The following is a 15,912-nucleotide window of genomic DNA, read 5'->3' on the forward strand; positions in this document are numbered from 1 at the left end:
GAATTGTTCGCAGTAGTGGTGATAGGAACCAGACGTCTGAAGAGTTTAGGGCCTCTAAAAGTCATTGTTTTATGAGTGGTAGTCATGGTGACCCCTGGTTCTTATCACCACCACTGTAAAGAAATCTGAGTCTAGTTTCACTTCATTGTGCCATTTTACATCAAATCACTCTAAATGACTTTGTTTATATTGCAACAACGGATATTACGCAAACGTTTTCAAAAACCTGTGAAATTCCCCTTTTAAACTAAGCAAATAAACAGTTATCGTGCATTAAAATGTGCAGAAGTGCCCCCTCTGTAGAGAGTGTGTTAAATTAATTTCACTTAGAAAATCAACAACATGTAATGCTGACCAAAGGCGTTCAAACTTTTGCACACGACTATTATCACAATATTTTGCTTTTCTGAGTTGATAAACTGGAACCAACCATAAGTAACATTTACATAACTGCTCTAGATTCAGTTGAACAAGACTAATACTTCTCTCTTTTTAATGATGCATAAGGTTCAGTGTATTGTGATGGAATGTGTTATTATAATACATAGTGCTTTCAAAAAAGATTGAAATGTTAGACACTCTGAAGAGAGTGAGGGGCGTTCCGGACAAACATCATTGCATTTCCATGCTCTTTCACTCATCCAGTGTTTTGTTTTGTATTGTAGTCATTTCACACTTACTGGAAAGACTTTGTTACATTGTGTGTGAAATATGCAAATACATGAGGCGGAAGCAGCTAAACGATGTGTAGCTGTAACTGGAGCAGCGTTTGCCTATCAGTATGAGATGTCCTATTAGTGAGGTCATAAAGGAAACCTAATGGCTGTGGTGCATTGAGATGAAACTACTTTTCTCTGAGAGCTGTTTTAAGCTTTGTTCAAGCCGTCATTGTTCAAGCCATGATAACATGCTGATAATGAGCTTCACATCGTGTGTGGAAGAGCGAGCTGCAGCCTGTAGAATAAACACACGTGCACTCAAGAACTTTCTCTTTCCATCTTAGAGTAATTGCTGAAGCAGATGTCTCATTAGCGCTGTTCGTGAGTGATGTGGTGGTAATCCCACCTGGATCCTAACGTCTTCTAAAGGGAGGCTATTCTATCATTGACTGGCCCCTTTATCAGAAACCCCTCACTGTGCTGGTGTACAGTTAGACACTGTAGCTGATCTGTTGATGCACAGTTTGTGGTAGCCCTTCATCATTTGTCAGTTTCTGACAACAGAGCAAACTTGACTGGGTTTTTTGTAGGTGTTTCCAATAAAGTGGCCAGTGAGTGGAAGCACAAGGTGGGTGTTTCCAATAAAGTGGCCACTGAGTGCATTACAAGGTGGGTGTTTCTAATAAAGTGGCCAGTGAGTGGAAGCACAAAGTGGGTGTTTCTAACAAAGTGGCCACTGAGTGCATTACAAGGTGGGTGTTTCCAATAAAGTGGCCACCGAGTGCATTACAAGGTGGGTGTTTCTAATAAAGTGGCCAGTGAGTGGAAGCACAAAGTGGGTGTTTCTATTAAAGTGGCCACTGAGTGCATTACAAGGTGGGTGTTTCCAATAACGTGGCCACTGAGTGCATTACAAAGTGGGTGTTTTTAATAAACTGGCCAGTAAATGAATCCCTAATGTCATCTACTTGTTATGTCCCTTTAAATTGGGACTACTGACTTATGGTCTGTATGAAATGAAATTGAAATATAACCCAGTATCTCATGATCCATCTTAAATCATGCAGATCCAGTCTGCAAAACAAGGACAGATCAGAACAATGGCCTTTGGGCACCAGCAGTGACATCATGTCTTTGAGTATCACTGACTGCATGGGCTGCAGACACTGCCATTTCCCTTCTTTCCTTACAGCCCAGTGTCAGTGATGATCAAATAGGCCTGTAGTAGAGGAAAGGGTAGGAATAGGGGGTCTTCCATTTATTCATATAATATTCAGTAAAGGATATTCTCACAAAAATAAAAATCACCAGGCTATACAGTTCTATTGACAAATGCAGCCGCTTTTAAAAAAATAAAAGTGCTAAGTTTATAAAGCTTGGTATATTGTTTTTATTGTCTATATTCCATGACTCTGTAAACAGTAATAGGGTTAACGTCACTACACTCCTATCAATGATTACAGGAAAATAAGCCTTTTGTCTTTTAAATGATATGATTATCATGAATTATACTTAATATGCTTAAAGACATAAACTAGCAAGGTTAAAAAAAATGTTTAATTTCAGGTTGACTTCAAGTCTTTACTAAGTGTTTGGTTTGTTTCAAGCCATCATAGCAATTTCAGTGGCACCAGTGATTTGCACTGTCTTGACTGCACTCTTAAAAAGATGGTTGTTCAAGGGTTCTTTAGTAAAGCAAATAGGTCTATATAGAACCATGAACACTTAAAGAACCTTTTGCATGATTAAAGGGTTCTCTGCATCATGAAATGGTTCTTCAGATTGATGGAAAATGTGCATGAATGTGCTATAGACCTGTAGAACCATCTATAGCACATTCGTCAATCTGAGGAGCCATTTCACTACACAAAGAACTCTTTAATCATGTAAAGGTTTCTTTGAGTGTTCATGGTTATTATATGGACCTATTTTCTTTACTAAAGAACCCTTGAAGAACCACCTTTTTAAAGAGTGTAGTAAAAATGAACTAATGTATAAACGATAATACATTTATAAGCAATTAATAGACACACTATCATGGAAACACAGAATGTTAATTTTCATTGAGAGGCCATGCCTTACATTGGTTTTATCACTGTTAAAGGGCAATTCCACTGGTTTTACAAAATTTCTAAATACTTCAATCATTAAGATGTAAACAAAATCATTGAGTGATTTGATGTCAAATGCTCGAAACTGACTGACTTAGGTTTCTTTACAGTGGTGGTGATAGGGACCAGGGGTCGCCATGACTACAACACAAATGTAGATATTTTATTTACTATCCAAAATCACCAGTGAACTTACACATGTCTTCTGAGTTTTATATGGAATGTTAATGATGGTAAAATAGTGATGAATCTGGAAAAAAAATGGTTTTCTTTGGGGACTATTTTGCCTCATAACACCCTGCGTGTATCCCTCCACCATGAACAGATTTAAAGAACTGTTTGAGGGCAAAATCTTCTCAAACCTATTGCAAAACAATGTCTCAGGCATCAGGCAGTGTATTCATAAGCATTTCATGTACTTTGTTAGGGAGCTTCTAGAGGTGAATGCCTGGTTCCTATCACTACCACTGTGAACAATTCTGACTAGAACAGAGCGTTTCATACCAAACCACTCTGAATGACTCTGTTTACATCTTAACCATTTAATCACGCAGACAGTTAGAAAAAATTGAATTCCTATTTATGGGGTGTTGTTAGACACAATGTGAAGCAGAGTTTTAATAAAAAAAAGATACAGAATTCAATCAATATGTGCTATCACTGAGTAGCTTTGAAATCACACTTTTATCCAAATCTATAACATTTTCATGGTTGCACAATCATATTTGACTTTTTAGCATGGGACAGATGTTTGTATTTGATTTGATCTAATTTTTCTAATCAGTATTTCATGTATTGTACTTTGGAATAGCAAAATGATTAAGTGATGCTGAGTTGCTCCACTAAAACGTCTACTTTTTATTCATTTTACTGCATTTGTAATAAATATTATATTTGTCTGTAATGCCATGCAGGTAGATGTGGCTCCCGTTTGTACATTTTATTATTGTTTGCATATCAGTGTTGGCCCACAATTCCCATATTGTTGCATCCCTAAAAATTGTGTTTATTTACTTTGATGTTTCCTCTCCAAACACAGCTCCAACATCAGTCACTGGCACGCGCGATGACGGGACATCTGACCTGGATGACCACAATGGTGATCATTCAGTGCTGAGATAAAGGCTGTCTGTCCAGCGGCCGAGATGTGCCACCCAGCTTCTGGCAGGTAGGAATGGAAGTGCCGGCCTGTTCATGCAAAACATGTGATGTCCTCTGCAGTATAATAGCCTGAGCTGACCGATGCAGCGCTCCAAAGTGCAGATCATCTTCCAGCACAGCCCTTCACTCTACAGCCCTTCACTCTTCACTTCAGCCTGACTGACCGCTCCAGGATGAGAGCTGGTGTTTCTGTTCTGCTCTTAGTGGCGCTCGCAGGGTTGGAGAGCGGTAAGGAAGAACATTTACAGACACTGAAGATTCACAGAGAACTCCAGATTTTTGAGAGTTTTCAAATGATAATACTTTTACTACTTTTAAGTAAAACTATCTACTTTTCCTCAGTTTCATTTTAGTCATTAACAGTTAATTCCTAACTCTTTTTATTCTGGGTTTAACTTCACTATGTTGTGTTGGTTCAGTTCCTGTCCTGCTTTACTGTTGATCACTCCTCTCACTTTGGAGCTTCACCATTTTATTTTAGACCAAAAAGAGAGAAGAATAGAGTCTAACAAACCTGTTATATAAGTTCCTAAGTTGCTGTTGGCGTCTACTTTTACTTCCACTTGAGTTATTAATGAACTGAAGTAACAGTAATTTGGATTTGCAATGATATACAGTGATATGCGGAAGTTTGAACACCCTCAGTCAAATTATGTATTTTGGCACATGTAATATGACATTTTCTACAAACTTTAGTGCACAGTTTCTACTTATTTGTATAACACACCATGTATGTCATGCATGTATGTAGTTGTGTGTAAACACCCCTGGTCAAACTCTGTTTTGTTGATTTTCTGAGTGAAAGTAAGTGAACATGCTAATTTTAGTGTGCAATTTCTGTTTATTTGCTTTATTTGCACAGGCCACATTTTATGTTTTATTTTTTCCCAATATTTTAAATTCAGCACATAAACAGTAATTGTGCATTAAAATGCGCAAAAGTGTGTTCTCTGTAGAGGATGTGTTCACTATTTTCACTTAGAAAATCAACAGAACAAAGAATTGTGTAATGACTGGGGTGCCAATACTTTTGCTTACAGCAGCAAAAGTATGGTAAGGTATCTTTCTCTGGCCAGATTAAGCCTAAAGTTCCACTGTGGTTCTATAAGGTACTTAATACTTGAGTAGTTGTATCCTTTAGTTACTGTAATTACTGTAGTAAATTTATGTTTGGCTAAGTTTACATCTACTTGATTCATTATTTCATTAAAGGTAACAAAACCCTTTATGGAATACGGGGTTAGGCTCTACACCTCTGGTTGTTCCTTTATTTATGTTGTTATTTGTTTGTCAGTGATGGATGTCTAAAAAGCAGCATTGTTAGGTATATGAGAATAAAGACGATAAGGAGAATAAGGGGAATTAGGAGAATAAGGTGAATGGTAATTAGAGGACTAAAATGATGTAATTGAGCTCAAATTGCTTTTGAAATTGCTTTTGAAATTGCTTTTGAGTATTGATTAATATTTCATAATGTCACTGTTACCCAAATTAATTCCTAGTTGAGTTCCATCCACACTTTTGTCTGCCAAACCTATTTTTGTTGTTGTCACTTGTTTTTGTTTTTGTTATTGTCTTGTTCTGTTGTTTTTTTTTCTCGCTGTAGATCACATGATGCTGGTATTAGATTCTCTAAACCCTGCAGATATATGCAAACAGGAACCGACACATTGAATTATGTCATTATGTCATACAAAATTGGCCTAAAAGATTTTTAACCTCTTAAGTGGCCAGGAACACACTTCTATAATATAGAAATAACTCACTTACTTTGCATTGTGGTCCATGTAGTTACTGATTAATAAGGGATTAAGGGGTTAAAGTGATTTACGTGATGCACCTTTTGTAGATGTGCAGAGAAATCCTTAACTGTGGGTTTCTGTTCTTTGTAGTGTTGTCTGCATCACTGGAGGCAGTTGGAGGGCAGGACTTGCTCGATGAAACAGGTAACTTTCTGTATAATTTCAGTTTGTCCAGTTTGATCTGTGGGACCACATATTATATTCATTAATAAACTAAAATATAATGGTGCATGTGGTTGACCAAATAACTGTTTTTTCCTCAGCAGATGAGATCAGTGACCTGCAGAAAAGAGGTACATTATCTCCACTCCACACTTCCCTTCACTGATACAGAGCTATAGTTGATATGACCTTCCTAGCGCGCTAAGGTTCCCCCAAAAAGCCAGACATATTAGGTTAGAAAGCGTAAAAAATGGTAAAAGTCCAGCTGTGTGGCACAAGGGCTCCCCACGGACATAACTGACCACATTATGTCTAAGAAGAAGAAGGCACAGAATGTTCTCACTCACCTTTCCAGGCAGAATTCAGAGTTCTCCATCAAAAGCACACAGCAGAGGCTTTAAGGGAAGACTCTTTTGTACGAAAAATAAGCAAAAAAAAAAAAGAGTTTGACAACTTTCTTTTAAGCCGACCTGAAATCAAAACGGACTTTTATTTACTTTGTTAGTTCAGGTCTCTGATCACACCAAGCACGATTCATGATATCATTTAAAAGTATAAATTCTTGTTCTCCCATAATCTTTTAGAAAAATGTAATGCCTTGTTCTCCAGCTCTAAAACGTCTGCTGAGTTTTGATGATGTCACCATGCACCAGTGGGCGGGGCAAAATATTATTAACCAATAATATCATGTTTTTATCTCCCCCATGGAGAGAAAATGCTCAGCTAGATCAGAGACCCTTCCTGATACTGTGTCTCACTCACAAGTACGTCACAGTACAGAAGGAGAATGAGTTATAATTTCACTTTCACTGTGACTTCAAGTTGGGATTTTAATCCGGCTACACTGAAAATAACCCAGAATCCAGTCCTGGACTTCCAGTCAGTCCACGTTTTTATTTTTTTTCCATCTGGCAGCAGGTAAATAAACTTTCATCATTTGATTACAATCTCAAAAAAACTGACCGAACAGAGATTTCTGTACTGATGTCATATAACACAAAAAATCCTGGTGAAAATGGGGTAAAAAAGAACTGTAACAGGGAAAACTGTACTTAAAGGGGAACTCCACCATTTTTTTTTTCAAATTTCTACATCATTAAGTGGTTAAGATGTAAACAGAGTCATTCAGAGTGGTTTGGTGTGAAAAGCTTCATTCTAGAGAATTCACACTGATGGTGTTAGGAACCAGACGTCCACCTCTAAAAGCTCCCTCACTTAAAGTTATTACATGAATTGGTAATGAATACACTGCCTGATGTCTGAGACATTGTTTTACAATAGTTTTGTGATAAAGGTTTGGCCTAAAATGTCTTAATCCATTTATTTTAATCCATTCATGGTGGAGGGATATATGCAGGGTGTTGTGAGGCAAAATAGTCCACAGAGAAAACTTATTATTTCAGGTTATTTCAATTGATAGTTCTTTACACAAATATTTTTGTAAATAGGAGGTAAATTGAAAAGTATAATAAAGTATAATGTAAAGGTTCTATAGCAGTTCCAGGTTTTTCTTAGAACAGTATGAAGCTAAAAAGACCAGGTAGGTCTAAGTTTGCTGGATGTGTATAGTTAAGCAAAATTTGCCCTTGATTGTGTAAATAAACAGTATATATAACCCAGTTTGATACAGCTCAGGTAATTTTTGCCAGTCTTTGTATTTTTGGTGTCTCTCTTGTTGAACTAGTATTTAAACCTTTGAGATGAAAGGGCGCGTAGAGGTGTCTGAGTGAGTGTAAGAGTGTTTAATCTGGACCTGTACACGCTTAAAAATATTGATTCTTTAATGGTTCTTTAGTGAAGAATATGGTTCTATGCAGAACCGTGAACACTCAAAGAAATGTCTGCATGATTAAAGAGTTCTTTGCATGTGAAATTGTTCTTCAGATTGATGGAGAATGTGTTTATATGGTTCTATATAGAACCAAAAAGCGTTCTGCTAGTGTTGCGATGTCAAGTTTTTATACAGTAGAAGGCCTCTACAGAACCATATACAGCATATTCTCCATCAGTCTGAAGAACAGTTTCACCATGCAAAGAACCCTTTAATCATGCAAATGATTCTTTGAGTGTTCATGGTTCTATAAACCTGGAAGAACCATCTTTTTTAAGTGTGTATGACCCGTTTCAAAGTTTAAAAATACGGGAAAAATATAATTATTATTTTTGGAGCACAAAACCTTTTCTGCTGGACTTACGGCTCATTTAGGGTGATTTGAATTAAAGGGTTCATTTGATGGAGGAGATGTTTGGTTGGATTAGTCTACATACCCCATGAAAGAAAATATGTTAAAAATTTTGAAAAAGTCTAAATAAGAATACATAAAACAAATGTGTTAAATGTCTAGTTTTTGCCAACATACAAAAAAGAACAGTTCAAAAATGATTTTTTAATAAAAAATGAGTGAATTATTATAAGTAAACCATGATCTGTAATGGGTGAAAACTTGATTACACTAAATATTGATTAAACTGATATTAATTGAGCAAAAGGTAACGTCTATATATATTTAAACTACTTTTAGATCATTAAACATGCATTATTGCTGTTCCTTACAGTTGACAATAAGAGGATAGTTAATGCAGATGCCTTAATATTGGTGATTTTATCACTCACAGCAGTTTTAATTTGACTAAGCTAACTCAGTCCCACAAACACTTATCAGAGTTTATCTGTCTGAGGGGCTGAAGCTGATTGGTGCATTCTCTTTTTTCAGATGACATCACACTTGAGGTAGCAGGAGCAGAAGGTAAAGAATTTGATCCACTGAACCGAAATAGTATTAGTAATATTAATTAATGACTTTCTTTACCAAATTGACACTTCTGGTCACATGACCTACTAAATTAAATGTTTTAAAACTATTTTCACCAAAAATGACTGAATAACAGGATTGAAACATGGGAAACAGGGTTGAACACAGATCATATTCCCCATTAAAAATATGAATAAATATACATTTTTCTAATAATAATTTTGGTAACAGGGTGCAGTGGTCAAGCTTTAGTTTCAGTTTTTTGTGTGTAAACTGAGAAAACAGAATGTCAGTGAGGTGGGAGCCCAAAATCACCATATTAAAGGTATAGACATTTTAAGTGTGTTTATGATCATTTAAATGCTAATTTTAATACTTTTAAAGTGAAGTACAGATCCTTTCACTTTTTATAGAATTATAAAAAATCAACAGTCACTTTATTGCTTTTAAAAGTTAATGGGACATAAATTAAACTCTATTCATGGAAAGTGCCATTAGCTATTAGCTTGTGATGTCATTACTGCAAATATTCAAATATTCATTCTTTGCCTTCATTGACTTTCAGAGGGAGAAAGTCTAGAAGATGGAAACTTCATGGGTGAGAAAAGTCCTGTTATATTACAAAACAAAGTAATTGAAGGAGTTCAAATAATCTTTTAAATTGAAATGATATTATTATTATTGTTGCATTGCATTTGCATAAGCAATAAACATATAAATTATAATGATCGTTAAGTGACACTAATAATTTTCTTATAGAGGCTACGAGAGATGAAATAGAAGGTAAGATTCACTGCATCACTCTTTCTTTCATTAGGCAGAGATTATATCTTTTTTTATAAGGCCTGTTTCTCACTGTTGCAGTCATGGCTTATTTTCATAAACATATGTGTTATTATTTAATTCAGAAATGACACAAGAAGAGGAGACTGAAGTTGCACACATGACACGAGAGGAGGACACTGATGGTAAGAGAGAAAGTCATGGCCTAAAACCTTCTAGAGTTTTTAACTCCAGCACAGTTCATTCAACTATCACTAATGGAGCATCAGGTTGAAAGCTGAGTTGTAAAAGGTGTTTTTTTTTTTGAAAATTTTACTTTGAGAAATAGTAATAAACATTTAAACTGCTACTATAATGAACTGCTCATCAGAAATAAAAGTGAAATAGCCTGATGCGGTGTCTGGCTGGTTCAGAGGAAGTGTGTGTTAGCCTGGTAGCATTGTGTGATGGCGGAGAGTTTGTTAGCGGGTGGAACTGAATGGAGTACAAATCAAAAAGAAAAGAGCGATTGTAACAAGGAAAAGTGTACTTAAGTACTGTAGAAAGAGTAATTCATGAGCCAAAACTTCTGTGGGTCAGATTTGAGTAGCATGAGGCACTTTCAGTAAACTGAGTTCATTTTAGGCCTCAAAACTCTTTAATAATGTACTTTTTTCTTTGGTATTTTTGACAAAGTATTTACCAAATGAAGTGCTTAACCTTCAGAAAATTTTATTTTCCCACCTCAGGATGTCAAATCAGAGACTATATGAGCTGTTTTTTCTAAAATGTACAGCATTTGTTGCAACTCATCAATTTTTAGGGAGATGTATGACTGTCATTTAAAAGCCTGTGCACACTGAATTCATTATTTTCTAGCAATAACTGATGCTTATGAAATGATTTTAGAACTTTTCAAATAAATGATAAAAATCCAAAGTTTTATCATGTTTAATATGTTTATATATTACGATAAAGCCTTCAGAGTTTTTCTCTTTAAACAAAAAATAGTGATATTTATATTAGTAATCTTAATTAATGATTCTCATTATCAAATTGATTCTTCTCTTAAGATAACTTACCAAATTGAATGTTTTAAGACTATTATTCACCAAAAATGATGGAATAACAGGGTTGAAATGTGGCTAACCGATATTAATGCAGTGAAAAACATTTGAAGTTTATAGAGCAGAGGGGAAAGTTGAAACAATGTTTTACTCAAAATGTTATTATCATTAAAATCTTTGTTTCAAGCCATTTTCATTTTATTTTCATTGTAAAATAACTGGAAGTTATAAAAATAGGTAACAGTGCTGCATATGTAGCCTAAAATAAGCAGCATTCAGGAGCGGTTAGTGTTGCCTGCTGACTTCTAATAACTATAAATTAAAAATATGAATGAATATTCATTTTTCTAACAATAATTTTGGTAACAGGGTTCAGTGGTCAAGCTTTACTGCAGCTAAATCAGCTTTTTGTGTGCAAACTGAGAAAACAGAATGACAACACTGACATGTCTGGTGGTCTTTCAGCAGAAAACAACAAGATGATGCAACGTCCTGTATATATCATAATAAATGGAATGCTCAATTTTTATTACGAGGGGGGCAGGTTTGCGTAACAGGGCTGCATAAAATGTGGGACACAAGTTAAAATGCTTTTTTTTTCTTTAGGTCAATTAGATAAATGAATAGGAAAAATCATTCTTTTATTGTTACATTGCTTAGAAATTTAGCAAATAATATTGTAATTATGTGTTACTGGAACATTTTAATACATATATTTCAAAGTGAAGTTCAATGTCAGAGAGGTGGGAGAGCCCACAATTAGCATATTAATGGTGGATACAGACATTTTAAGTGTTTTTGTGATCATTTAAATGCTAATATAGTACAGATCCCTTCGCTTTTTAGAGAAATAAAAAAATCAGCAATTGCTTTTAAAGGTAATGGGACATAAATTGAACTCTATTCATGGAAAGTGCCATTAGCTATTAGCTTGTGATGTCATTCTGGCAAATATTCAGATATTTATTTTTTGCCTTCACTGACTTGCAGAGGGAGAAAGTCTAGAGGATGAAGCCTTCATGGGTGAGAAGTGCTATTATGTCCTATTATGTTATATAACAAAAACTGAATAAGGGAATTCAAATAGTCTTTTGAATTAGAATGATATTTTTATTATTATTGTTGTTGTTTTATATTGTTTTATTTGTGTGTTGATTTATTTACTTAGTTTGTCCATTTAGTCTGTTTTTATTTTATTTATTTAGGTATTTGGTCAATGTATATATATTTACATCTATGTTTATTATCAGTGTTTTATAATTACAAAATAAGAAGGGAGAGACGTGGATGTGTCTTGGGGGTGGGATAACAAAACAAATAGTTGTTTTAGTTCACTGTACTATGCTGATATCAGTGAAATTTGCATAAGCACTAAACAGAATGTTCAAATTATAATGATCTTGAAGTGACACTATATAATAATTTTCCTATAGAGGCTACGAGAGATGAAATAGAAGGTAAGATTCACTGCATCACTCTTTCATGTAGCAGAGATTATTTATTTTTTTATAAGGCCTGTCTCTCTTCATTGCAGCCATGGCATGTTTTTATAAACATATGTATTATTAGTTCATTCAGAAATGACACAAGAAGAGGAGACTGAGGTTGCACACATGACACGAGAGGGGGACACTGATGGTAAGAGAGAAAGTCATGCCTAAAAACCTTCTAGATCTCTTAACTCCACCACCATTCATGGTCAGCAACTAACATACTGTGTCACATCTGACAGATGAAGAAGCTGCAGCAGAAGTGGACGCAGCGGCTGAGAGTCTGGGTAAGAGTCACGGTTAACTTCAAGTTAGAAAACAAGTTTAGCAAGTCATGTGGGTCTAAAGTAACCGAAGTCGTTTTTCACTTCCTTAGAAACAATGGAAGAGGAAAGCAAGGAGTCAGAAGGTGAGTCAATGCTGCACACAAAGCTACCACTCCACCAGAGGGCAGCACTGAATCTCTCAGCAGCGAACGATTTACTGTAAGAGTTTATTATATTATTATTGTTCTACAGAAGAATCAATGGAGGCTGATAGTGAGTATTCCCACTTAAGGTCACAGTGTGAAATCAGCTTTTCAAATGTATCCAGCTTCTGGTGAATTTTGCCCTGTAAATTCTGTCGAGTCATCATGATCTTACTTTTTATCTTTCTGACAAATCTCAACCCTTATCAAACAGACACAGCAGAGATTTCACTTTCATTACGATGCCCTTATTAAGTTTTCTTAAGCCAGTAAGTGCTAATTAACTGATCACCCATTTCTGCTTTAATAAACAAAGGTTTGCATGAATTACACAAGCATGATAATGACCACCTTTCATATATATATATGTAACTGGATGAACAGAAACTTGCACTACAATTTGCCAAAAAAATCAACACAACATAGTTTAATCAGGGGTATATATATATATATATATATATATATATATATATATATATATATATATATAATTGTATAAATAAAAGAATACAGGTCTATTGAATATGTGAATGACACATAGGGGCAGCCCCCTGTCTTACAATCAATATTCTTTTAATACACTTTGCTTTTAAGACTGAGAGAGAAACCCAAAGGCAAATGCAGAGCCCCCTCTTCAACTCAGGGCCTCTGATTAAAAGAAAAGTCAGCCAACTTTCCACATGGTTATATGGGCCGATATAAATATATCTGGAATATGTGTGTTTTCTGATTTCAGATGTCAGCATAAATGAAGTGTGTTAGTGTACACACTGAACGGTGGCCTATATTTTGGCCCACTTAAGTCCCACTTTAAAATAAATAAGGCAGCATGTCGACCCAAGTCAGAAAATAAGACCAAAAATGAAGTAGGTCGTTGAGAACATGTGGGTTTAGAACATGTTGTGGAAAATTCGACCTCTTAACCTCTACGTCTTGTTTTTGTGACGAAACAAAAACAAAAAACAACCTCAAAGAAAAACAGCCTGTGATTTTAATAGTTTACTCTGTCTGCTCCAAATTTAGCTAATCAAATGTTACTATTTACATAAGTAGGTCTGAGCTGGCGGGCTGGTTCAGTGTCTCTGCTCCTCTTTCTGTCTGCTTAAGTTTCTCTTTCTGTGATTTCAGAACATGTCGAAGTGGAGGAGATTAAAGACCTGGGTACGTTCAGTCTGTTGACTACATAATGCAGATTTGCCATATATTTCTATCAAAGACCATCAGAGGGAGCGTGATTGCAGTAAAGAGCAGATATTCAAGCTGCAAACAACTGCTGGGACAACATGTACCCATCATTCAACATATGACTCCCTGGGCTTAAATGAGTCTTTTTAATGAGTTATTGTTCTTAAGTCTTATTAAGTGTTATTTACAGTATAGTATAGTATCTATAGTATTAATATAATATTTAGTAATTTAATACACAGTAGGATTCAAAAGGGGACCACCACAGAGCAGGTGTTACCTGGTTGGTGGGTCATTCTCAGTGCTGCAGTGACACTGATGTGGTGGTGGCATGTTAGTGTGTGTTGCACTGGTGCGAGTGGATCAGACTTAGCAGTGCTGCTGTGACTGTTTCACCTATAGGGTGGGGGGGTAACAAAGTATGCAGTGAAACAATCTGAAGTGCTTCTATATGGTAAGTGGAGATGATATAAGGTGTGCTTAATGAAGTCGGTTGGTGTGTGTGTGTGTGTCTATATACATACAGGAATGGAGGTAGAAATAGGCTAAGTGTATGATGATTAAGGTTATGTGTGGAGTTCCAGGATTAAGTTTTAGGATTAGATACGTGGTATGTATGGTTTGGAGTTAATAGGAAAAGACACAGCTGTATCATAGTAATGTAATGCACTAGCATATATGTAAATCTCGAACACTGAAATATTACTGCGTTTTTGTCAGAGCTTAGATATTTCTCTTCTTTCTGCAGATGAAGACTCTGAGGATGCATCCCAAGAAGAAGGAGGTAACACTTTAGTTCAAAGGACTATCATGGCTCTAGTCTTAATCCCACACACCTGTCATATGAAAACTATATATACGCACATCATTTGTAAACATCAGCTGCTCCTTTACACTGTATGAACATTTCGTGATGAATCTAACATGCAATTTTAATGTCACTTCAGTTATTGAAACTCATTTTCAAGGTACATTAACCTATTAACGTATACGGTCTAATTTCCTTCGGCCCCTTAATCACTTTAGACCAACCACAAAAAGTTCTGTAGCGTTTTTCCTCACCTCACTAAATTTAGTTGTTAAATGAGTTATAACAGATGTTTAGAACAGTTTTTCCTCCTCCTACAAAGTTAGTTTCACAAATCTGAGGTTTTCTTATGGCAGTAATAGTATATCAGCACTGCATTTAGGATGAGGAGTTGGATGTGAACTCAACATGGCACTAGGACTCCATGTGCAGGAACAGCTGGGCTCTGCTGGTTTAAAGAGTCTGTAGTTTTGTTGGGTTTTGGGTGGTCTTATATATTCCAAGGCTGCTTAAGATATAAAAGTACAGACCTGACAGTTTAAAAAAACAGATTTAACCCCATTAATAGGAGTGAATGTCCATGCCTTACTAACTCACCCAGTTTGCACTGCGTTCCATGTAGATACATAAATCTTAGATCTGTACTATGCCTGGGAATTTAAGAAGTTTACGAACATTTAAGAGTTCTGAAAATCTGCGTTTTCCATTCAGTGAAATGCATATTGCAGAGTTAAACCAGTACAAGCAGTGTTCTTAAAGCCTGAATTCTGGCCACTCTTGTCTATTCAATTTTTCACTAAACTTGGCCTCAAAACTTCACTTTAATGATCCGCCCTCAGTATCACACAAACAAAAGTGTTTTGGAAGAATTGGCTAGTTACACATTGTCCACGTTTTATATTAAGAGCATAAATGAGCACTTTCCGTATCACAGTTGTTTGCCTTGGTGGCTTTAGAGCTTTGGAGAAGCAGTATTTATTGCGCCGTAGACTGCGTTGTTGCAGCAAATCTGGGCCAGATATCCAGGCCAGCGCAATCACGAGGCCCCAGCTGCTGCGCTTGCCTTGATTCATCTTGCCTGCTTTGTCCTGGCTTATTTTTGGACCGAAGATGCATAGTCACGGCCACAGCCTGGCGAGCCCATTCAGGCTTAGCGAAGGGAACAGCATGTCAACAGGTCTCTTGGCAAACTTTCAGAGCATCTGATATCGTCTCAGATGGCTCACCTGGTTAAAGCTGAGCTTTAGTGTACAATCTACAGTAAGAGGATAACAGCGTCGTAAATGCTGGATATCATTAATGGAATAAATTTATTTATCCGCAGCTTTGGAGGAATGAGTCAGAAGATGCTGTGAAATGAAAGAAGCACCTATGTATCTGCCAGAGAATGAAAGGAGCAACGTACTCTTCTCAATAAATGAATTTATTACCATAGCTAGTGTGTGGTTATTTCTGTATGGTTTGGCAAGCTATGGGCAAACAA

At 36.0% G+C, this 15,912-nt stretch overlaps 1 protein-coding gene across 11 annotated transcripts; it reads left to right on the top strand.

Annotated features, from left to right (window-relative positions):
• The first annotated feature begins 3,934 nt into the window (after nucleotides 1-3,934).
• On the top strand, nucleotides 3,935-15,863 carry LOC118824793 (rRNA-processing protein EFG1-like). 11 transcript variants are annotated; one of them, XM_036595198.1, is made up of 15 exons: nucleotides 3,940-4,159; nucleotides 5,824-5,877; nucleotides 5,997-6,026; nucleotides 8,610-8,642; nucleotides 9,214-9,246; nucleotides 9,408-9,431; nucleotides 9,557-9,616; nucleotides 11,468-11,500; nucleotides 11,911-11,934; nucleotides 12,056-12,115; nucleotides 12,210-12,254; nucleotides 12,344-12,376; nucleotides 13,565-13,597; nucleotides 14,370-14,405; nucleotides 15,754-15,863. In XM_036595198.1, the coding sequence occupies exons 1-15, from the start codon at nucleotides 4,105-4,107 to the stop codon at nucleotides 15,765-15,767; spliced, it is 567 nt and encodes a 188-aa protein (XP_036451091.1). In that variant the 5' UTR covers nucleotides 3,940-4,104; the 3' UTR covers nucleotides 15,768-15,863. The 11 variants fall into 11 exon arrangements, with proteins under 11 accessions (XP_036451098.1, XP_036451100.1, XP_036451091.1 ...); XM_036595197.1 differs by having other exon boundaries at nucleotides 3,948-4,159; nucleotides 6,000-6,026; nucleotides 12,047-12,115; XM_036595196.1 differs by having other exon boundaries at nucleotides 3,953-4,159; nucleotides 12,047-12,115.
• Nucleotides 15,864-15,912: the final 49 nt, after the last annotated feature.

This window comes from Colossoma macropomum, unplaced genomic scaffold, assembly GCF_904425465.1.
Source record: "Colossoma macropomum unplaced genomic scaffold, Colossoma_macropomum, whole genome shotgun sequence".
NCBI classification, from domain to species: Eukaryota; Metazoa; Chordata; class Actinopteri; order Characiformes; family Serrasalmidae; genus Colossoma; species Colossoma macropomum.

Bases quoted from the DNA above. Each gene is read 5' to 3' on its own strand.
- LOC118824793 (XM_036595196.1), top strand. From the start codon at position 4,105: ATGAGAGCTGGTGTTTCTGTTCTGCTCTTAGTGGCGCTCGCAGGGTTG. The intron at 4,160-5,823 runs GTAAGGAAGAAC...TGTTCTTTGTAG, and splicing joins GCTCGCAGGGTTGGAGAGCG to TGTTGTCTGCATCACTGGAG. The intron at 13,598-14,369 runs GTACGTTCAGTC...TTCTTTCTGCAG, and splicing joins GGAGGAGATTAAAGACCTGG to ATGAAGACTCTGAGGATGCA.